We start from the raw sequence: 23,813 nt of genomic DNA, 5'->3' as shown, positions 1-23,813 counted from the left end.
CAGGATCCTGCAGGCTGGGCAGAGCCCTGGGATCACAATTGTTGGAATGCCGTGGCAGGACCTTGACCCTCCCCCTGCACTGCGCTCGGGCTGGCATTGCTGGGTGTCCAACTCCCTCTGCAGGCTGCCATTCCCATGCGTGTCCTTCCCTCCCCAGAGGAATTCCTCTCCAGCTTGGATCACTATGAGATCGCCTTCCCCATCCAAGTGGACCAGAACGGCGATTTCCTCACCTTCGACATGCGCCGCCAGCTGAAGCCGCGGCCGCGGCGCTCGCTGCCCTACGAGCCCTCGCAGCAGCAGGTCTTCTACAAAGTCTCTGCCCACCACACCCAGTTCCTGCTCAACCTCACCCTGCACTCCAACCTGCTGGCCGAGCACTTCACCGTGGAGTACTGGAAGCGGGATGGCATGGACTGGCAGCACGACTTCCACGAGGACTGCCACTACGCCGGCCACCTGCAGGACCAGTACCTCAGCTCCAAGGTGGCCATCAGCAACTGCAACGGGCTGGTGAGTCTGCCTTGCCTTGGCTCGGCTTGATGGGGGCAGTGCCAGCTGCTTTGGTCCTCCAGCAGGTGGATCCATGTGGTGGCAAAAGCTTGGGGTTGGTGGCAAGCTTTAGATTTAATATATTAATAACATTTTTATATATCTATCTATATATATAGAGATATATATACTTATTTATTTATTTATAATTTTATATCTTAATATTTTATCTATTTATACATTCATTTTAATATTTTATATTTATATATTTTATATATTTATATATAGCATATTTTATAGAATTATAGATTTATATTATATTATATCATTATATATTATATATTATATTTATTTATTTTATATATTTATATATACATTATATTTGTATTTTTATACAGACTGCATATTCTTTATATTATATATTTTATATAATACTATATACAAAATTTATATAATATATTTATTAAATATTATAATATACTATATTTATATGTCAATATATTTCATATTATTTATATATATTATATATTATGATATATTATATATTTAATATTTTAGATGTATAAAATATACAAATAGTCTAAAATATTATATATAATATATTAATATATTGATATAATATTAATATATCATTTTACCTATCAATACAATATATTATTAAAATATAGTATATTTTAAATCTATAAAATACATATAATATTTTTCTATTATATATAGTCTATTTAGAGAGAGAGAGAAATTATATTTAATATATTTTATATTTAATATTCCACACTGGCATTGTGATTGGTAGAGGTGCAGACATCCCTCAGACATCCATGGGTGTTCCCATGGGGGATCTCTGTGTTACTCCAGTCCAGTTTCTGGGCATTTCCCATTGACTTTGGTGGGAATGGGATAATCCTGGCTCTCTGGGGATACCCACACCTGGCTCTCACCAGGTTTTTCCAACAGCAACAGCAAAGAATGTTTGGCTGAGCTGGTGAGGAAGAAGTGAGGGAGGGCAGGGATTTCACAGGGCCACAAATGCACCCAGATCCTTCCAGCTGCAGATGCACTCCTGGGGATCTCATTGCTTCTGCCCCTGTTTCAGGAGATAAAAAATGCCACCTCTGAGGGAAAAAACACCTGAAATAATCAGTCTTTAAACATGAAAAATAGAACACCAAAAGGGGGCAAGGTGGCATTTCCTTGAAGCCAGCAAGGCTGCAGGAAGGAGGGTGGGAATGTTGATTTTCCAAGTCCTAAATATCAGCAAGGAATCTCAGTGGTGGACATCAGCTGAGCTCTGGACTAGATTGCTTGGAGAGAGCGAGATCTTGGAAGGTCTTTAGAACAGGCCAGACAAAAACCTCTCAAAACCTTTCAGGTATGATTCATTAGCTCTCCCAGCCCTGGGAATTGACTGAGGACTTACATCCCTATTTCTCTGTGATTTTCTGATATTTCTGGCTCGCACAGCTCACTTCCTGAGCTGCCAGATGGAGGGATGGAGCAAACATACCCCGTGAGTGGATCCCAAGGCTGATGGCTCCCTTGGAGGGGTAGAAAAAGCCTCTCCAGGCCAGGTTCATATTTCTGCTCCAGCCCCACCTCCTTGCAGCATTCTGGCAGCGTGGAGAAGCTTCCAAAGGGGAATGAATTCCCATTTGATTTATTGCGGGGTGACCCTGCCAGAACAGTGCTGTTGGTTATTAACAGAAATGAGAATCTGACTCATTAGATCACAGAGTCTAAAGTTTCCAGCTCACAGCCAACGACCCGAGCTGCACAACCTCCTGAGCTGCACAACCTCCTGAGCTGCACAAACTCCTGAGCTGCACAAACTCCTGCTTCCCGAGCCCTTTGTTTGGACACGGGAGCTCTGCTCTAGTCCCAGGGAATTTCGTGGTGCTCACAAGAGCTGAGCTGGGTGCTGCTGGCTCTGGAGGAATGTGGCATCCCCCTGCCCTCCCACTGCTCAGGGCAGCAAGGCCAGGGCAAGCACTGGCCCAGCAGCCCTTGGAACTGGGAGAGTTCCATCCCCAGGCCGTGTTTAGCTCTGGAGAGGCACCAAGGGCTGTCTGGAGGAGAATGCAGCCAGGCACAGAGAGGGACAGAGGGTCATCCAACGAGCTCCCCTCTGCCTGAACTCTGTCCTTCTGCCCTCCAGAGCTACGGACACAGCGAGGATGGGGGAGGAAGGCTTCGAGGTCACTGAGGACAGTGGGGCTGGGGATTGGGGCAAGAGGAGCCTGGAATGTTCTCAGCTGGATTGGGGCAGGAGGAGTCTGGAATGTTCTTAGCTGGAATGGGGCAGGAGGAGTCTGGAATGTTCTCAGCTGGATTGGGGCAGGAGGAGTCTGGAATGTTCTTAGCTGGAATGGGGCAGGAGGAGTCTGGAATGTTCTCAGCTGGATTGGGGCAGGAGGAGTCTGGAATGTTCTCAGCTGGATTGGGGCAGGAGGAGTCTGGAATGTTCTTAGCTGGGGCTGGACTTGCCATGGGAGGTGTTTTTTAGTGCTCTGGGTGACCAGGAGCTTCTCGTGCCACCCCTCATCCCCAGCAGGCTCCGTTCCATCCCCCATCCTGGAAGGGACAGAAGAGGGCCCCAGGTGCAGGGTCCTGCTGAGGGGACACCGCACTGCCCCACCTCTGCCCAGGTGGTGCTGCACGGGCACCTGGCACTGTGCTGGTGACTGGGCACAAACTGGGACCTGAGCTGCTTACGGGGTGAGCTGAGCATGAGGAGGAGGGAAGGGGTGACTGTGAACATGGTAACGAGCTCCAGGCCATTCTGCTCTCCAGCTCCCACATCCCTCAGGAACTCCTGTGCCTGCAAGGTTTAGTTTTGAACCCCTTTGTGTCCGAGGAGCAGCCAAAAGGCCAAATCTCCATCAGAGAATCCCAGAATGGTTTGGGTTGGGATGGACCTTAAAATTCATCTCATCCCACCCCTCCCATGGGCAGGGACACCTCCACTGTCCCAGGCTGCTCCAAGCTCTGTCCAGCCTGGCCTTGGGCACTGCCTGGGAACCAGGGGCAGCTTTCCTGGGGAGTCCCTGAGCCCAGCACAAACAGGAGTGCCCGGAGGGACCCAGGCACCACGTTCCTTGATGTGGACACCACATTCCTTGGAGAAACAGTGCTAGGAGCTGGTGTTGGGCTCCCAGAAACTTCTGGTACTGCTCAGACCTTTCAGGTAGAGGGCATGTTGCTGTGAGGGTGGAGAGGAGGGACCCTGCAAGTACCTGGTGGGTTTGGTGACGATCCCACGGGGATCTGCTCCTCCTGGCTGCCACTGGACAGATGACAGATGTCCTGCCTCACAGGACAGATGAGGAGGCAGGGAGGAGGATGGACCCAGATGGGCAGGATGGACACAGATGGGGAAGATGGACCCAGACGGGCAGGATGGACCCAGATGAGGAGGATGGACACAGATGAGGAGGATGGACACAGATGAGGAAGAGGATGGACACAGATGAGGAAGAGGATGGACACAGATGGGCAGGATGGACCCAGATGAGGAGGATGGACCCAGATGTCCCCTCTGTCACACAGCTCCGGCCCCAGGCCATGGCTGTGCCTTTGCCAAGTGTGGTATGAGCTGACAGTGCAAACCCTCCTGGCTCTGCAGCTGACCTGTGTGAATCACACACAGGATATCCAGTGCAGCTCCCCCACAAACCACAGAGCTCTCTCAGGACCTCTCACCACCCCCTTCGCCAGCCCTGCCCCGCAGAGCTCAGTCCTTGGGGTCAGCGATGGGACAATTCCCAGACTCCTGTGACATTGCCCTCGCTGCTGGAAGGTGCCAGGCAGGCGTGGAGGCTCTGCGAGGCTGCAGTGAGAACATCCCTTTGGCAGCGGGATGGATTTGGGGCAGGACTCGCTCTGCCCCCGGGCTGGGGGTGACCTCCTTCCCCCCATCCCACAAAGCCTTTCCAGCTGGCTCTGCCGGAGCCTGGCCACGGGAACCTCACAGTACCTCGCTTGTGCTTGGAAAGGTGGAGCCGAGCCAAGAGAAGCAGAGCCCGAGGCAGGAGGAAATCCCCCGGCACTCGGGCACTGCTCACACACTGCCCCATTGAGCTCGGCCGGGGAGGGGACAGCGACAGCCGGGAAGGGAGGGACAGTCCCCGGAGAGGGGACAGGGACAGCCCAGCAGGGAGTGACAGACCCCGGAGAAGGGACAGGGACAGCCCAGCAGGGAGGGACAGACCCCGGAGAGGGGACAGGGACAGCCCGGCAGGGAGGGACAGACCCCGGAGAGGGGACAGGGACAGCCCAGCAGGGAGGGACAGACCCCGGAGAGGGGACAGGGACAGCCCGGCAGGGAGTGACAGACCCCGGAGAGGGGACAGGAACAGCCCGGCAGGGAGTGACAGACCCGGAGAGGGGACAGGGACAGGCCAGCAGGGAGGGACAGACCCCGGAGAGGGGACAGGGACAGCCCGGCAGGGAGTGACAGACCCCGGAGAGGGGACAGGGACAGCCCGGCAGGGAGTGACAGACCCCGGAGAGGGGACAGGGACAGTCGGGAAGGGAGGGACAGTCCCCAAAGAGGGTGTCCCACCCACAGCCAGCACAGAAGCTGCTCCAGGGGGTACCTCCGTGGAGGAGCCTCGGGATGTTTGCCATGGACAGAATTCCCTGCTGCCCACCCGGGCAGGGCTCCTGGGGCACAGAGGGAGCTGGACAAGGGTGGTGTTTTCTGGGACCCCCGTCGAAGGGAGGAAAGGATGAATCCGACTCCACTAGAAGGCTAATTTATTGTTTTATGATCTATATTATATTAAAGAACACTGAACTAAACTATACTAAAAAGTAGAGAAAGGAAACAGACAGAAGGCTAAAAGACAATAATGAGAAACTCATGACTCTCTCCTCGGAGTCAGACACAGCCTGACTGTGATTGATCATTAAGTAAAAACAATTCACATGAAACCAATGAAACATTCACCAGTTGGTAAACAATGTCCTAACACATTCCAGAGCAGCAAAACACTGGAGAGGCAAATCAGATAATTATTGTTTTCATTTTTCTCTGAGGCTTCTCAGCTTCCCAGGAGAAAATCCTGGGCAAAGAGATTGTTCAGAAAACATGACAGTGACAGACAAACGCTGTCACATCCAAAGGACACTGCTGGTGGCAGGGCAGGGGTGTGCCTGCACCCAGCGCTGGGCTGGACTTTTGGGACTGGAGCTCAGCTGATGGGACACCACATTCCTTGGAGAAGCTCAGTGCCAGGAGCTGGGATGGAGCTGGTGTTGGGCTCCCAGAAACTTCTGGTGTTGCTCAGGCTGAGGGAATGTTGCTGTGAGGGTGGAGAGGAGGGACCCTGCAAGTACCTGGTGGGTTTGGTGACAACCAGCAAAGCCTGGGCTCACAGCTGAGGCTGAGTCAGGCAAAGAATAAAAACCTAAAGCAACTCAGGGAGCAAACCCGAGGTGATCTCACTGAAGTGGCCAGTCTGAGGCGTACAAGGGGCTGGGATGCCTCCTCCAGGCTCCAGAGAAGGGGTTTGGCTCTGCTGGTGGCCTCTGCCTAATCAGCCCTCAGATTTTAAACGTTTGGGTGTTTCCCAAAGCCTCTGGGGATTTACCCCTCCCTGCAGCTCCGAGTTCCCAGCTGCTGGGGATGGTCCTGAGCTGCTTTTTGGCTTTTTGGGGAGGCCGAGCTCACAGCTGAGTGCTGCCGTGTTTGAAGGGGTTTTGGGATCCCACAGGGATCCCACTGAGGCCGAGTGGGTGGAATAGGAAACAGCTCATTCATAACTCAGCAAGGCAAGGCAGTGATTTCCAGAGGACTTTAGTGAACACAGATGTCCCAAGGCATCCACCACCATCTGGCTGGGTTTGCTCTGCTCTGTGGCTTCCTGTAGCTCAGTGTTTGGGCAGGATTCCCCCTCAGCTTTTGTCAGTCCCCAGAAATTCGGGGCTGATCAGCAAAACCTCACCAGGAGAAGCCACCAGGTTCTCTGTGCACCTCTGTCATTGCCTCCCCTCTTGCTGTAGTTGAGACAGAGACAATGCAATGCAACACTCCATTTTCAGCAGGCTTCAAACCTGGTTTTGTTCTAGCATGCCTGCTTTTTATACATTTTACAAAGCTCATAAGTTTACACTTATTGGTGATGAGAGACAAACAAAGTGTTTATTGGAATAGCTGCAGGTTTTTCTTGTTTTTCCTTATTTCTTTCTTGTCACCAACCTTGGTAGGAAATTCTTTCAGGGGTAAACAGGGATCCTCTGATCAAACTTCTCCCTGGCTCCCAGAAGTGGCTGTAAAACCTCTTGCACACCCTCTGTTCCCTCCTGCAGCACGGGGTGATCGTGGCAGATGAGGAGGAATATTTCATCGAGCCCCTGAGCCCTGGAGCCAACGTCAGCATGGGGGGAGAGGGCAAGGGCAGCCCCCACGTGGTGTACAAGCGCTCGTCCCTGCAGTACCCTCACATGGATGCAGCCTGTGGAGTGCTGGGTAGGTGCCCCCACCTCCCCCTCCTCAAATCCAGCCCAAAACCCCCTGGGGAAATCCTGGCAGAAGAGGCTCCCTCTCTTCCGTGTGGCAAAGAACCAAATTTATCTCCTGAATTTGGGATTTTCTTGGGTTTGGTTTCACCCATTTCTGGTGGCCTGGGCTTTGGGAAGCTCCCGTGCTCTCCTCCTCGCAGCAGGGCTTGAGAATTTGTAAACAGAGCATGGAATAGAAGAGGGAAAAAAACCCACCTCTTGTTTTTCTTCAGAAGAATCCTCCCAGATTTGGCCAATTTGCAGAGGATTGGAAATCACAGCTCATGTGTGCTCAGCACAGCCTGGGCTTTGGGGTTTGTGTCCATGTTGGGATAACTCTGCTGCTGGTGGGGACCAGGTGGAAAAAGCCCTCGGAGGGGGGGATGTGGGGCCTGGCCCGTCACAGGGGATGTTTAGGGACAATGGTGACAGCTCACCAGCCCCATTGCTGCACCTACAGGGCTTTGACCTCCAAAAGGACCCACAAATACCAGCCCTGGCCTCTCCCCATGAGACCTCCAGGTCCTTCCTCTTCCCACCAGTCTGTCCCAGGGCCTGGCTGGAATCCCTCGTGGGCAGGCAGAGTTTCTCCATCTCCCCAAAACGTGGCAGGCCCAGAGGATGCCCCTCCCTCAGTCCAGGGAGGCTCTGCAGGGCTGAGGGGACGTGCCCTCCCTGCTCAAGGGCTTTCCATGGATCAGTTTGTGGCAGCAGAGCAGGGCTGGCCCTGACTGCTCCTGTTTGGGGGTCACTTCAGGGTGTCCATCCACTGCCCCAGCAGTGACACTTGGCCAGATGAGGAGTCACTGCTGGAAGGCACTGTCACCTTCTCTGAGTGTCCCCAGAGCCACCAGCACCTCTGGAGGCACCCTGTGCTTCCCTGGCCCTGCCCATCCCGGCTCCCAAAGCCACGCTGGATGCAGACTCCCCTCCTGCTGACTCTTTGCCACATTCCCCAGCTTCCAGAAATAATTTCGCCCTCTCCTAATTGCTTCTTGGAAAACAGAGATGTGCAGGGGGAGCCAAAGTTTAGAACAACCACAGCACAACAGCTCCAGCAAGGCCACCCTGTCCCCTCACCCCGCTGGCTGGACGTGCCCTGCCCTGCCCTGCCCAGCACCCCTGGGCCCTGAACACCCCAGGAGCTCCCCTGGATCCCTGCAGGAGCTGGAGCTGGCAGGTTTGGGGGCTGCCTGAGGCTTTGGGGCTGCCTGAGGTCTGTCCCAGGACTGGCTGTGATGAACCTCAGAGCAGGGGAAAGGATCCAGCTGGATCTGCTGGCAGGGCAGGAGCAGGGCTGGAGTCCCCCAGTCACTCCCCTGTCCTCTTGTGGTCTCCAGGCAGGGAATTGGGAGCTGATGGCTCTGCTGGGGCCATCCCCAGGCTCGGCTCAGCAGCACTTGGAGCAAAGTCCCACAAAGCTGCTGCAGAGACTGAGCCCTTCCTGTGGTGGAAAAGCCAAGTCCTAAATCCAGGTCCTTTCCTGGAGAAAGGAAAGAGGAATTTCCAGGAAAAGGAAAGAGGAAAGAGTCTGCAAGGGGTTCCTTTTCAGGCTGTGGCTGTGCAGTCTCTGAGCCCAGCCTGGGGCAGAGCTGAGGGCAGGGCTGTGCAGCCCAGAGGGTTTGGGGCTGAGGTGGGCTGGGCACAGATCTGCTGGGCAGGAGGGGACAGGAGGGGACAGGAGGGCAGGGGAGAGGCCAGGAGGGCTGGCAGGAGCCTGGGGACAGCCCTGGGCTGCCTTTGGGACATTTTCTGGGTCCCCCCAGAAATCACAGAACCACAGAATGAGCGAGGCTGGAAAAGACCTTTGGGGTCAGCCAGTCCAAGGTGTGACCAGCACTGCCCATCAGCTGAGCCCTGGCACTGGGTGCCACCCCCAGGCTCCCCTGGGGCACCCCAGCACCGCCCTGGGCACACAGCTCCACTGCCCAAATGCTCCTGCAGGGAAGAATCCTGTTCTGACATCCTGCCTCAGCTTCCCCTGGGGCAGCTGAAGAGCTCCTCCATGGCCTCCCCCACTGGGAGGGACTGGGACAGACTGGGGGGGACTGGGGCAGAGTGGCTTTGTACTGGGGGGGACTGGGAGGGACTGGGAGTGACTAGGGGGGACTGGGAGGGATTGGGACAGATGGGCTTGTACTGGGAGAGACTGGGAGTGACTGGGGGGACTGGAAGGGACTGGGATAGAGCAACTTTGTACTGGGAGCTGGCAGCTCCTGCCCAAGGGCATCCCAGCCATCCCGAGGGCATCCCAACCATCCCGAGGGCATCCCAACCATCCCGAGGGCATCACAGCCATCCCAAGGGCATCCCAGCCATCCCGAGGGCATCCCAACCATCCCGAGGGCATTCCAGCCATCCCAAGGGCATCCCAGCCATCCCGAGGGCATCCCAACCATCCCGAGGGCATCCCAGCCATCCCGAGGGCATCCCAACCATCCCGAGGGCATCCCAGCCATCCCGAGGGCATCACAGCCATCGCATTCCCTCCCCAGACGAGAAGCCCTGGAAGGGGAGGCACTGGTGGCTCAGGACACTGAAGCCCTCCCCCCTGAAGCCATCGGGCAACCACAGCCAGCGGGGCCAGCTGCCCCTGAAGAGGTCGGTGAGCACCGAGCGCTACGTGGAGACCCTGGTGGTGGCTGACAAGATGATGGTGGGCTACCACGGCCGCAGGGACATCGAGCAGTACATCCTGGCCATCATGAATATTGTAAGTGTTACACCCACACCAGGAGCCTCAAGGGCTGCCAGAGAATTCTTGTTCATCACCCTGTCAGGAAAATCAATCCACAAACACCAGAGGTTAATGTCCAAAAAGGAGACAGAGGAGTCCTTTCTGCTTTATTCGAATAAAGGGAGAGGCCATGGGGCATTCCCCTGGGATGCAGCCTCCTTTTTATCCCAATTTCCCTTCTCTCTTTCCCTGTTTCTGAGGTTCTTGAGAGGTTCAGACTTCCCAGAACCCCTGATACCAAAGATTCCCCTCTAATGTAGAACTCTCCCTTTTCATTTTTAATTCTTACGGAATTTAGGGGTTTTTCCACATTTCTGAGGTACTTGAGAGGCTCAAACTTCCCAGAACCCGATACCAAAGATTCCTCTCTAATGTAGAACTCTCCCTTTTAATTTTTAATTCTTATGGAATTTAGGGGTTTTCCCCCATTGTTTCTTTCATCTTTAAATATCCAGTTTCATTTATCAGCAAGCCTACAGTTTGTTTGTGAAAGTCAATATCTTTTTCCACTCATCAATCAGTAGAATCCCTTCCCATTGTTTCTTTTACCTCCCAGCACTGGTTTTATCCACCAGCAGCCCCACAGCTGGTTTGTAAAGACAAACCTGTCATTCCTCTCAACCCCAAAAGTCCATGGTGGGAAAAGGAGATTTTCCTCCATGAAGCAGGATGGGGAAATGGCATCTGTCCCAGCCTGGCAGTGGCTTCTGCCCAGGCTCAGAGCAAGGCTTTGGGGTCAGAAATCCTGCCGGGCTGGCAGTGGCTTCTGCCCAGGCTCAGAGCAAGGCTTTGGGGTCAGAAATCCTGCCGGGCTGGCAGTGGCTTCTGCCCAGGCTCAGAGCAAGGCTTTGGGGTCAGAAATCCTGCTGGGCTGGCAGGCTTGCCAGGCTCAGAGCAAGGCTTTGGGGTCAGAAATCTGCTGGCTGGCAGTGGTCTGCCAGCTCAAGCAAGCTTTGGGGTCAGAATCCGCCAGGCTGGCAGTGGCTTCTGCCAGGCTCAGAGCAAGGCTTTGGGGTCAGAAATCCTGTGGGCGGCAGTGGCTTCTGCCCAGGCTCAGAGCAAGGCTTTGGGGTCAGAAATCCTGCCGGGCTGCTGCTGCTGAGCAGAGGGACCCCGGAGCCTGCAGAGGTAATCTCTGGCCAGTCTGACCCCGGGCTGGGAGAACAAAAGCCTTTCTTAGAGCAGCATCTCTCAGCTCAAATTAGCATTTCAAAGGCGGCCAAGGCAAGCTGAGAACCACATGGGAAAGCAGAAGGACCCGCAGCTCTCACGCTTGGGGGCTGAGCAGAGAGAGGGGCTCAGGAATGCCCCCAGCTCTGGTTCTGGTCTGGGGCTCTGCTGGCGGCAGGGTACCAGGCTGGGGGCATTAACAGCCTGAATTGGCCGCTCTGGATCCTCCTGTGAGGTGAGATGGGCTTGGAAGTTATCCATCAACCCTCTGAAAGCCCCTCTGTGACGGCTCTTTGTCCCGTCCTCCGCAGGATCGCGTTGCACGCTTTGCATTTCTAAAGCCCGACGCCAGATTCTCAAACAATCCCGGTTTCATCTGCTCCCAAACTTTCCTGGGGGATGCTGTGCCCTTCCCGATCCCCTCCCGAGGGATGCTGCGGCCTCCCCTCAGCAAAACTCCATCCCCGGGGCTGCACAAAATGCCAGCGGTGGGGGCTGCCCCACCTGGGCTGTGGGATTTTGGCTTCTCTGTTCTGAGACAGCCAGCCCTGACCGTGGTTTTGGGGATTCTGCTGCTCAGGTGCTGGTGTGGGGTCCCATTCTCATCCCTGCTTCCCAAAAATGTTGGGTTCAGACCGCCCCCTGCAGTGCCCAGCTCTCCCCAGCTCGCCTGGCCACAGAGCTCATTTTTAAGACTCCTCTTTTCTTGTTTCTTGGAGGTCAGGTTGCCAAACTTTTCCAGGACTCGAGTCTGGGCAATATTGTCAATATCCTGGTCACCCGGCTGATCCTGCTCACCGAGGATCAGGTAAGCTGGGCTTTGCTGAGCCTGTCCTGTGTCTGCACTTCCCTCCAGGAGCTCTGTGTCCCCCCTGGATGTCACTCCCAGGAGTTCCCCCCAGTAGAAAATCCTCCCAATGCCCCCTGAGGACTGGGCTGAGCAGACCTCTGGGAATCTGATTTTTTCCATGATAGGGTGACTTTGGGGGGTTTAAGCAGATTTAGCTCTCCTAAAGTGATGTTGGGGCCCTGGCTGCTGGGAATTTCAGACTTTCTGTGCTGGCAGGCACTGACCCCCAAGAGAACACTGCATTGACCTGGGGCTGTGGAGAAGCTTCCAGAATGGAATGACAGAACTGGGATTGTGGGTGTGGAGTTTGGATTGAAGTGTGTGATAGCACAGGGGGGGAAACTTAGAGCTGGAGGGTTTAGAATACAGTGATATACACAAACCAAGATGGAGGTTTTAGGGTGGAGGCTGCTCCTTCTTCTCCTCCTTCTTTTTCACCTCCTTCTCCTTCTTCTTCTCCATATTCTTCTTCTTCTTCACCTTCTTCTCCATGGGTTTGGGTGGTTTTGTGTAATTGGATAAAAAAGTCCACACTGTGGGCCATTGTTGGTTATTGGGTTAAAAGCAAAAATAATTTAGGTGTCATTTCTGAATTGGGCAGTTTGTCCTTAGAAGGCCTTGTAGAGAGAGAGATGGGGCTCCATTTTTAGTTTGTTAAAGTGCTGCAGAACTCAGGGTTTGTGAGGCTTTGACATGGATAAGAGCTGATAAACATCTGAGTCCACACAAGAAATACCATCCCATGATTTAATCCTGACCCTGGCAAAAAGAAGTTAAGACTTGACAAAGTCCCACTTTTCCTGCTTTCCTATGGCCTCCATGAGGAATTGGGGCTGTCTGCAGTGGTGCCAGTGCTCTGCTGGCACGGAATGGGCAGTGCCTCCCCCCAGAGCTTCCCTGGGAGCACACTCTGCCATTGCTTCCATTCCAGCCCACGCTGGAGATCAACCACCATGCCGGGAAATCCCTGGACAGCTTCTGCAAGTGGCAGAAATCCATCGTGAACAGGAACGGCAACGGGAACGCCATCCCGGAGAACGGCATCGCCAACCACGACACCGCCGTGCTGATCACCCGGTGAGCGCTGTGCCCTGGGGGCGGCACTGTCCCCTGGGGGCGGCACTGTGCCCTGGGGATGGCACTGTGTCCTGGTGGTGGCACTGTGCCCTGGGGGTGCCAACTGTCCCCTGGGGGTGCCAGCTGTCCCCTGGGGGCGGCACTGTCCCCTGGGGGTGCCAGCCGTCCCCTGGGGGTGGCACTGTGTTCTGGGGGTGCCAGCTGTGCTGGGCGCCCAGCTCATCCAAGTTTCCTGACTCTCAGTGGGTGCAGATTATTATAGTTCCGATTGTTGTCACCCTCCAGCTCGGTTTATCTATCTCCACTCCAGTTTGTTGTCACCCTCCAGCCTTCACTTAGTCTTTGTTGGGGTGGATGGATGGATGGGTGATGGATGGATGGATGGATGGATGGATGGATGGATGGATGGATGGATGGATGGATGGATGGATGGATGGATGGATGGATGGATGGATGGATGGATGGATGGAGGACACAGAGGATGACAGGGACAGTGGAAGGAATGGCAGAGCAGCTGAAAGGCCACAGGATGCTGCAGGGATGGAGAGCACAGGGAGTGCTGAATCCCCAGCTGCTGCTGCCTGTGTCCAGGACTGTCCCCCCAGTGCCCACAAATTCCTGCTTGGACAGAGACAAAACCCCTCGAGAGAGGCCAAAGGCAAATCCAACTTCATTTTGTGCCTTTCCCCCTCTCCTTCAGAGAAAGAAAGTCAGGAAATGAAAGTGCTGTCAAGGGGACACTCCAGGTCGGAGCTGCTTCCTTAATCCATGTGCTGCTCTCCTGCTCCAGTGCGAGCCTGGAACACCCCTCTGATGAGACCCCACAGAGGAGCGACAAAAGGGCCCCTCAGCCCCAGATTTGCCCCCTCCCGTGGGGCTGCAGCTTTTTCCTGCCCTCCCTCCACCCGTCTGGGATGCAAACGCCGGCTCCGAGCTCTCCGAGCTCTCCGTCCTCCCTCCAGATGTTGGAGCCAGCCCGGAGCCGCTGCTGAGCCTGGACAGCGCCCGGCGCATCCGGCCCCGGCCCCAATAAATTCCCGGTGTCCCGATAAGATCTTGCTGAGCTCGGGACTTTTTTTTTCTCCTGCAGGGACGTGTCAAAGCAGAGCCTCCGAAGGCTTTAAAGGCATTCGCTCAAAACAAAGCAACAAATGTTTTGCACTCGCTCGGTTTCCTGCCGAGAGGAGGGGAGAGGTTTGGGCACTTCCAGGGGCCAAAGGGACAGGAGCCATCCCCGGGAATGTGTCGCACTTAACCCTTCGTGTGCTGCCACTTCTCACCGCCCACCCTCATCCCCGAGGGTTCGGGGGGGGCGGTGCTGAGGGGTCCTGCCCGGTGTCCCCAAACCCACTCAGCAGTCACAATCCTCAGCCCTCACCCCACGGGTGTCCCCAAACCTGCTCTGGGGTCACAATCCTCAGCCCCCACCTCGTGGGTGTCCCCAAACCCACATTGGGGTCACAATCCTCAGCCCCCACCCCATGGGTGTCCCCAAACCTGCTCTGGGGTCACAATCCTCAGGTCCCACCCCGTGGGTGTCCCCAAACCCACACTGGGGTCACAATCCTCAGCCCTCACCCCACGGGTGTCCCCAAACCCACATTGGGGTCACAATCCTCAGCCCCCACCCCATGGGTGTCCCCAAACCCACTCTGGGGTCACAATCCTCAGCCCTCACCCCACGGGTGTCCCCCAACCCACTCTGGGGTCACAATCCTCAGCCCCCACCCCACGGGTGTCCCCAAACCCGCTCTGGGGTCACAATCCTTGGTGCCACCCCAACCTGGCTCCGGGGTGGCCCAGCCCAGCTGGCCCTTGGTCCCCCAGCTGACCCCACCCTAGCCAGCTCTCAGCCTGGCCCCTTTCAGCCCAGGCTGGCAAACCCCAAATGCTGACCTCTGCAAGGAAATGAGAAAATTCCCTCTCCAACCCAAACTGGTCTCGTTTGGAGCTGCCACCTCCGCCCATTTTGAGGATGTTGTGTTTCCATCTGGAGGAGGTTTTTGCTCTTCTTGTTTTGCCTTTCCTGGTACAAACAGAAGATTCCTTCATGCAATGGCTGGAAGTCGAGGCCAGGAGCAGAGGGAAGAGTTACCTTGAATCAACCCAGATTGGATTTGTTTGGAAAATTCTCAGTAAAGAACTGAACTGAAAAAAAAAATATATATATAAAAAACCACTTGAACGTTTTCATGAAACCACAGCGGGGTTTGAAATGGAACATGTTTTCAAACTGAAATGTTTTCTTTATTTTTGTTTTGTTTTTAATCAGAGTTTCATATGCCCTATCCCTGGCAGTGTCCAAGGCCAGGCTGGAGGGGGCTTGGAGCACCCCGGGGTAGTGGAAGTGTCCCTGCCGTGGCAGGGGGTGGAATGAGATTCTTTTTAAAGTCTTTTCCAACTCCAGCCATGCTGGGATTCTGTGTTTCTGTGTTTGATTGATGCAATTTCCTGCAAGAGACCTGAGCAGAGGTTGGCCCTGTCCTCTTCCCCCTGTGCCCGATGCCTCCCCGGAGTGCTGGGGAGCAGAGCTGGACCCACCCAAACCCAGAGAGCTCCAGGTCTGGAATAACCTTGGACAAGGAATAACCTTGTCCCTGCTGATTTATGGAATCATTAAGGTTGGAAAAGGTCTCCAAGATCATCAAGCCCAACCTTTGACCGGATCCCCTTGCCCACTAAACCGCATCCTGAAGCGCCACATCTGCTCTTGTTTTTAACACCACCAGGAGTGGTGACTCCACCACTGCCCTGGGCAGGCCCTTCCAATGCCTGACAATCCTTTCCATGAAGAAATTTTCCCTAAAATCTGATCTAAACCTCCCCTGGCACAGCTTGAGGCTGTTTTCTCTCCTGTCCTTGTTCCTGTTCCCTGGAGCAGAGCCTGACACCCCCAGCTGTCCCCTCCTGTCAGGAGCTGTGCAGACCCACAAGGTCCCTCCTGAGCCTCTCTTTCTCCAGGCTGAGCCCCTTCCCAGCTCCCTCATGGTGCTCCTGGTGCTCCAGACCCTTCTCCAGCTCTGTTCTCTTCCCTGCTCATGCTCTACCATCACATTTCACCAAAACCAAACCTCTGGCTCATCCCTGCCTCAGAGTTAAAGGGCAGGAAATGTCATTAAAACCCTCAGTGAATCTCAGCCTGGGCAAAGTGAGTGTTGTCCTACTTGTCACCATTGCTGTTTCCATCCCAGAAGTGTTCCAGGGACTGGTTTGGAATGGTCTGGATGTGAACACATGGGCAAAATGAAAACCCCCAAAATCAGAAGTGTCCTCAACGCTGCCTTCTCTCCTTCACAGGTACGACATCTGCATCTACAAGAACAAGCCCTGTGGCACCCTGGGTGAGTCAAATTCTGACACCCCCTCAGCAGCCCCCAGCAGCACACAGAACTTCGGGAATGTGATGAGGGTGGGCTGTGCCACCCCCTTTCCAGCTGTGCCACCCCCTTTCAGCTGTGCCATCCCAGCTCTTCCATTCCCCTTTCCCATCTGTGCCACTCCTTTCCCACTTGTGTCATTCCCTTTCCAGTTGTGCCATCCCCATTCCAGCTGTTCCATTCCCTTTCCCAACTGTTCCATTCCCTTCCCACCTGTTCCAGCCCCTTTCCCAACTGTTCCATTCCCTTTCCCAACTGTTCCATTCCCCTTTCCACTTGTGCCATCCCCATCCCAGCAGTTCCATTCCCTTTCCCAGCTGTTCCATCCCCATGCCACCTGTGCCACTCCCTTTCCTACCTGTGCCACCCCCATTCAAACTGTTCCATTCCCCTTTCCCACTTGTGCCATTCCCATCCCACCTGTGCCACCCCCTTTCCCACCTGTGCCAGCCCCTTTCCCAACTGTTCCATTCCCTTTCCCAACTGTTCCATTCCCCTTTCCACCTGTGCCATCCCTTTCCAGCTGTGCCATTAGCATCCCACCGGTGTCATTCCCCTTTCCAGCTGTGCCATTAGCATCCCACCGGTGTCATTCCCCTTTCCAGCTGTGCCATCCCCATCCCAGCTGTTCCATCCCTTCCCAGTGAAGGTGCAGCCCTTGCCCCAGCACCAGACCAGTGCTTCCCAGCCTCCTGTCCCTTCTGTGAGCACTAAACCACCAGCCCTGAGCTCGGCTGAGCCCTGGGACTCCTCTGCTCCATCCCTGGAACAGCTCCAGCTCCAGCCTGCTGATTAAGAACCACTCACATTTTTAGGGCTTGTCCGTGGCCTGCTGCAGTTCCAGGCTGAGCAGGGAGAAATCTGACAGTTTTGTGATGACTGCAAAGGGAGTTTTTATTGTCACAGCCAGAGCCTGCAGCCCTGTCTGGCTGGAGGTCCCCTTTTGTCTCACCCTGGTCTAGACTGGGCAGGCAGGGAGGGATTTCTGCTCTGCGTCACTGTGGGGAGAGCTGGTGGGTCTCTGACCTGAGGCTGGAGGTGCTGGGATGGCTGAAATCATTCCCTGGCACAGCCAGGCCCTGCCCTGGCCCGGGGCAGGGGCACACTTTGTGCTGAGGGAATTTGCTGTCACAATTCAGGGGGAATTTCAGCATCACCCAGTCCTCCAAATGAGCCATGCTGGATTCCTGGTGGGAATTATAAATTTATAATTCCTGATGGGTGCCAGGCAGAACCGAGGTTGGATCCTGGTTGGATCCTTCCTGGCCAGGTTTGGATGCCCCAGAGCTGGTGCAGCCCATCTGAGATTCCCCCACCAGGACTGTGCCAAGGGCTGCTCCCCTTTGCACCATTTGGACATGAAATTGAGAGGATTTTTAGCATTTCTGAGCCTGACAGTGTTAATTCATCATCAGTGCTGAGTGACCATGTCCTGTAAGAGCCACCAGTCCATCCCAAAGCTCGGTGCAATGGTGAGAAGAAACTGCTTTCAATAGAAACAGGTGATCCCCAGCCAGGGAATAATGTGCATGACTCCAAAGATTTCAGAGAGCTGGACAATGGCTTTGTTAAGCTATACTGTATTACACTAATACCGTATTAAATTACAAACTAAAGAGATAAAATACCAAAGAACACTAAGGAAAAACCCGTGACTGTCTCCAGAGAGTGGATCCCATTGGTCAAAGAATCAGAATAACCCTCACTGGTGTCCAATTACCAAATCAGTTTGGGTAAGCAATCTCCATAACACATTCCACATGTGCCAAACAACAGGAGCAGCAGGCAGAGACAAGAATTGTTTTCTCTTCTTCTCTGAACTTCCCAGTATTAGAATATAATCCCAATATTGCTGAGAGGAGCGTGCCTGGGCTTGTCTGACCTTAGTGCTCAAAGGTGGCAGCTGTGGTTTTTCACCTCAGAGCCACCCTTGGCTGGCTGGGAGTCAGGCACTCAGAATGAGTCCAAGCAAAGTAGAAACTCAGTTTACCTCTAGTGGAAAAAGTTCAGGTGATGGTGAAGAGAAAGAGAGCGGGTTCTGCCAGAGGGTTAAATCCAGAATTTACTCCAGGGTCACAGAGCTCTGAATATCAGTAACAGCTCCAACAGAATCCCGACCACATGGTTCCAGTGCCTTTTAAACCCACAGGGAGGGGGGAGGGAGAGGATAGGTGAGGAGGGGGCAGGGTCTCAGGGGACAGTGACACCTGGACAGGCCAATGACCCCAGGTCTGAGAAGCATCTTCTGAACTTCTGCCAATCCCACGATGCCCTTGCTGGAATGTGGAGCTGGACAGACAGCACTTGGAAAGAGGGCAAGGGGGCAGGGGGAGGGAAGGAAGAAGTTGGCACAATATCCTATCCCTGTATCCGGAGGGACAGGATAGAGCTTCACGCCACAAGATCCCAGGGAAAATCCTTGGGAAGCCGTGCCTGCTGCTCCCTGTGGAGAGGCTGGGGCCACAGCTGCTCAGTGCTACAGAGCATGAAGCACATCAGGCAGCCCCAAACGCCCCCCAGCCACGCAGTGGTGGCCCTGTGTGACAGCTCTGTCCCCTCCCCAGGCCTGGCCCCCGTGGGGGGGATGTGTGAGCGGGAGAGGAGCTGCAGCATCAACGAGGACATCGGGCTGGCCACGGCCTTCACCATCGCCCACGAGATCGGCCACACGTGAGTGCAGCTCCTGCAGCTCCTGCTGCTCTGGCCCTGCCACCAGGGCCTGCCTATAGATACATTTAATCTATAATCTATAACAGATTATATCATACAATATAATATATATAATATATATATAATATATATGTATATATATAATATATATAGATATAAAAGAATAAATAAATAAATATATAATATATATCCAATACTGTATATCCAATATGACATATTATATAATATTTATATAATATATATTATTTATAATATCATATATAATATTATATTATATATTGTCACATAATTATATTATATTAAATTTCACCACATTACATTACATTATATTATATATTATATATTGCATATTATATATACATTATATTATATATAATATCTAATAAAATATATATACTATAATAGATCATATAATATTTCATTAAAATATCAATAATACATATTGATATATATTATAATGATATATAATTATGTTTATAATGTATTAATTAAATTTAGAATTATATATAATTGTATTATAATAGATATTATATAATAATAAATATATTATATTACATTATATATCATATAATATCTAATTATTAATTACATTATAATATATACATATAATATATATATTATATTATATATCCAGTATTATATAAAATATTATATATAATATAATATATAATATATTATATTATATATCATATATTAAATACTATATAATATTGGCTTTTCACAAATATTAAAATGGATTTTATATGTGTGGTGTTAAAGTAACTTTGTTATAAAGATGTTGTTTTTATTTCTGCTGTTAATTAAGCTCAGTGAAATAGCTGATATAAATGGTTTTGTGTTTAAATGTCTGCTGGGGTGGGATAACATCCAATAAAAATATAATGAGGGCACCTGTACAGATCTGCCACCCATCAGCACTCACTGACTGAGGGCAGTGAGGAACAGAAACTGGAGGTGATAAAAAAAGGACTAAAGCCACACCCAAGGAATACACCTGCTCCTAAAAGGAGGACCCAAGAAGACAGACTAAAGAGTTCTTGGAACATGTAAACTAGTGTGGGGACAGTTTACTGTGCATGAGGGTTTATGAATATGCAACAGGCTGATGGAAGGGAAAGGTATTTAAGGGGTATCCCCAAAGATTACAGGGTGCTCTTGGCTGAGTAATAACCTTTATAATAACTCAAGTAATAACCTTTGTCTGTGGTCATTGTCTCCTGTTGTCCTTGACTAAACTTCTTAAACTTTCACAGCAGAGTGAAGGTGTTTTTCACAGGCTGAAATCCCTTCCTTTATTCAACTTTTTAAATTTTCACAGCAGAGTGTACATGCTTTTCACAGGCTGAAATCCCTTCCTTTATTAAACTTCTGAAATTTTCACAGCAGAGTGAAGGTGTTTTTCACAGGTGTTTTTCACCCTTCCTGTGGACCATCCAGGTGTGTCCAACCCCAGGTGGATAAATTTTCCCAATAACTGGGTCTTAATGAAAAAAAAATCTGCAAACTTTATCTCCTTATTGAGAAACACCTGTTTCATAAAGGAAGTTGAGTTTGTCATTAGACTATCAGCCATAAAACACATTATTGATCCAACACAAGGAATTTAAACTATTTTAAAAATTCGCTTTTTTCACATCAAGCAGTGTGAATGCTCTTGAGAGCTGTTGTTAAGTTGTGTAAAGGATTAGTTTGAGTAGCTTTTTTACTAACTGGAGGAAGCAGTTTTGCCCAGGTGTGTGCTGTGGTGCTCCCCAGGTTTGGCATGAACCACGACGGGGTCGGCAACAGCTGCGGCTCGCGGGGCCAGGAGACGGCCAAGCTGATGGCTGCTCACATCACCATGAAGACCAACCCCTTCGTGTGGTCCACCTGCAGCAGGGACTACATCACCAGCTTCCTGGAGTAAGGAACCCACCCCTCCCTGCCCCCCCTCCAGCCTCCCCCAGCCTCTTGTGAGGAGGGGGTAAAGCCAAAGCAAAACCCCCCCCAAACCCCCCAGAACCTTCTGCCTTGTCTCCCAGAGTCACATTCTTTCCTTCCTTTAGACTTTCCCAGGTTTTTAGTTTTTCCCATCCTGTTGAACATCTAAACCCATTTATGTTGTGGCTGGGAGAGCTTTATTTATTTATTCTATTATTTATTATATATATTATATTATTTGGCATTTCCTATCTTAGGCTGCTGAATGCCAGGGGGCCCTTGCAGGCCCTGTGCCTGCTGCACATCCCTGCTCCTCGTGCTCTGTGCTGGCCACCCCCAGCTCCAGGAGCCTCTGGTGGGACGTGGTGTGAGCAGGATTTGGGGCTGGGGGTGATGACAGCAGCTTTGATTTAGGGGGAGCTCAGAGAGCAGTGAGGAAAGGGGAGGGAAAGGTGGTTCTGGACAAATTTGGATGTTCCTACAAAGCTCTGGCAAGCAGGAGGTTGGGCTTGGAGAGGGGAGCTGGGGCTTCACAGCTGGGTGGGAGAGCAGCCCTTCTGCCCACCCAATGCCCACCTGAGGTGCTGGGCACACCTGCCTGGGCACACCTGTCCGGGCACACTCACCACGAGGACAACCAAGGGCTGGCAACAGCCTGCAGAAGGGCTGGAGCTGGGCCAGGGCTTGGCATGGAGCTCCGGGCAAGGTTCTTCCCCCCGAGGGTGCTGGGCACTGCCCAGGCTCCCCAGGGAATGGTCCCAGAGCTCCAGGAGCGTTTGGACAGCGCTCTCAGGGCTGCTCAGGGTGGGGGTGTTGGGGTGGCTGTGCAGGGACAGGGGCTGGGCTGATCATCCCTGAGGGTCCCTCCCACCTCAGGATCTTCTGGGATTCTGTGAACCCTCAGATCAACACTTCCAGAGTTACCTCAGAACCAGGATGTGCTTCCCAGCCCGGGAAGGATTTCAGAGCACTTTCCCTCACCCAGAGCAGACCCAGATTTGTCCCCTCAAGCAGCCAAGCTCAGCCCAGCAAAGCCGGGAGTATCAGCTGCCGATCCCCCACCTCAGGCTCTCTCTCTCCCCTCATCTTTCTCAGCTCTGATTGTCCCTCTGTGCTTCCAGCTCGGGGATGGGACTGTGCCTGAACAACGCTCCCCCCAAGCAGGATTTCATCTACCCCACGGTGGCCCCGGGCCAGGCCTACGATGCCGACGAGCAGTGCCGCTTCCAGTACGGAGTCAAATCCCGCCAGTGTAAATACGGGGTAGAGAGCCTTCCTGCTTTACTATCGGTTCCAGGGCTGGAGGAGGGGGCACGGGGCCGGGGAAGGTCCCTGGGGCTGTCCCTGCTGCTCACATCTGTCACTGTCACCCTTAGAAACGGAGGGATGGGGCTGTTTTCAAGCTAAGAATGATTTATTGCTCAGATAAACATGGGGCTCAGAGGCTGTGAGGTTTTAGAGCAGCCAGCAGTCAGGCACAGCTCAAAGTAGTCAAAGTTCTTCATTATATATAAATTTCTAAACCAATAGACAGTTGCCACAGAATTTATTTTGCTTTTCTAACCTATCACTTTCACATCTGCTGCACTGTGGATGCTTTTGTCCAGTGGCTTCTGTCCTATGTACACCCATAGGCTTCTATTATAACTTCTAAACTCAGTTTTTCTATACAACCACACCTTTATAAACCCTTCACCACCTTATCAATACAATTTCCTACATTATAAACCCTTCACCACCTTATCAATACAATTTCCTACATTATAAACCCTTCATCACTTTATCAATAGTTTCCTACATTATAAACTCTTTACCATCTTATCAATGCAGTTTCTTACTTAAAGCATATTTTTACTTATAACTATTGGAACACAAGTTTATGATTTTTCTGCTTAATGTCTGTGTATTGTATTTTTACATCAATCCAAACTTCTTCCAAGGCTGCAGATCAAACCCTCCTGTGTCTGTGGAAGTTTCTTTACAAACCCTTCACCATCTCATCAATAGTTTCCTACATTATAAACTCTTCACCATCTTATCAATACAGTTTCACACTTACTTAAAGCAAATTCTTACTTACAACTATTGGAACATAAGTTTATGATTTTTCTGCTCTAATGTCTGTGTATTGTATTTTTACATCAATCCAGACTTCTTCCAAGGCTGCAGATCAAACCCTCCTGTGTCTGTGGAAGTTTCTTTATAAACCCTTCACCATCTTATCAGTTCAGTTTCCCACATTATAAACCCTTCTCCATCTTATGCCACAATGAAACCGCAGGAAGTTTTATTGATTTATTTTATCCCAGCAGTCCCATCCTGTTTGTGAAAAACCCCCACACAGACAAGGACAGGTGGGATTAGCTCAGGTGTCACCAAGGTGACACCAAGGAGAGGTGGCCTGGGCTGAGCCACCTGAGCCCAGGGAACCTCCACAGCCAGAAGGGTTTAAGGGTTTTTTTGAGCTTTAAGTGTTAAAGTTTTGGGAGATTTGGTGTTACAGTTCCCCCTTAATTGGTTAAAAAGTGGAGTAAGTTCATTATTTGTAATTTTTAAAATAGATCTGATTTAATTGATTTCTCTTAAAAGCTGCTGCAAATCTTGCCAGGTGTTGATATTGGTTTGAAGTTGTCTTTTCTGTGGTTTGATTGTTCTGTTGGATTAGGGTTTTTTTTTCTTTTACTTAGAGATGGGACAACTTACTGGCATTTTAAAAACTTTCATTCTATTTTTAGTCTCATGTGAAGAGTGAGATTATATAGATAACGTATATATTTTATTTATATATATATATATAAAATATCTAATTATAATATATAATTATATAAATATATAGTTATATATATAGTTATATAATTATTAGTTATATATTTAGTTATAACTATTAGTTATATTATATTATCGTTATTATTACTATATATAATAATTATAGTATAGTATAGCATAGTATATTAATAATAATATGTTATATTTAATATTTAATATATTAAATAATATATATTTTAGATACATGAATAACATA

The 23,813-nt window shown here is 51.3% G+C and overlaps 1 protein-coding gene across 2 annotated transcripts in view; it reads left to right on the top strand.

The window, feature by feature from the left end:
* ADAMTS10 (ADAM metallopeptidase with thrombospondin type 1 motif 10) overlaps positions 1-23,813 on the top strand; it is a 70,637-nt gene that overhangs the window by 21,275 nt on the left and 25,549 nt on the right. Inside the window, exons 3-11 of one of the 2 annotated variants that reach the window (XM_050986195.1) lie at positions 158-513; positions 6,799-6,958; positions 9,486-9,703; positions 11,640-11,705; positions 12,679-12,824; positions 16,122-16,165; positions 18,766-18,871; positions 20,627-20,773; positions 21,913-22,054. In XM_050986195.1, the coding sequence (XP_050842152.1) occupies positions 158-513; positions 6,799-6,958; positions 9,486-9,703; positions 11,640-11,705; positions 12,679-12,824; positions 16,122-16,165; positions 18,766-18,871; positions 20,627-20,773; positions 21,913-22,054 (1,385 nt within the window). Of the gene's footprint in view, positions 1-157; positions 514-6,798; positions 6,959-9,485; positions 9,704-11,621; positions 11,706-12,678; positions 12,825-16,121; positions 16,166-18,765; positions 18,872-20,626; positions 20,774-21,912; positions 22,055-23,813 lie in introns of both variants that reach the window. The other variant, XM_050986194.1, reaches the window with a different exon arrangement.

The sequence above is a fragment of the Serinus canaria genome, chromosome 28 (genome assembly GCF_022539315.1).
Source record: "Serinus canaria isolate serCan28SL12 chromosome 28, serCan2020, whole genome shotgun sequence".
Taxonomy (NCBI): Eukaryota; Metazoa; Chordata; class Aves; order Passeriformes; family Fringillidae; genus Serinus; species Serinus canaria.
The sequence above is the reverse complement of the archived record's forward strand: the minus strand, read 5'-3'. Positions and strand labels throughout refer to the sequence as shown.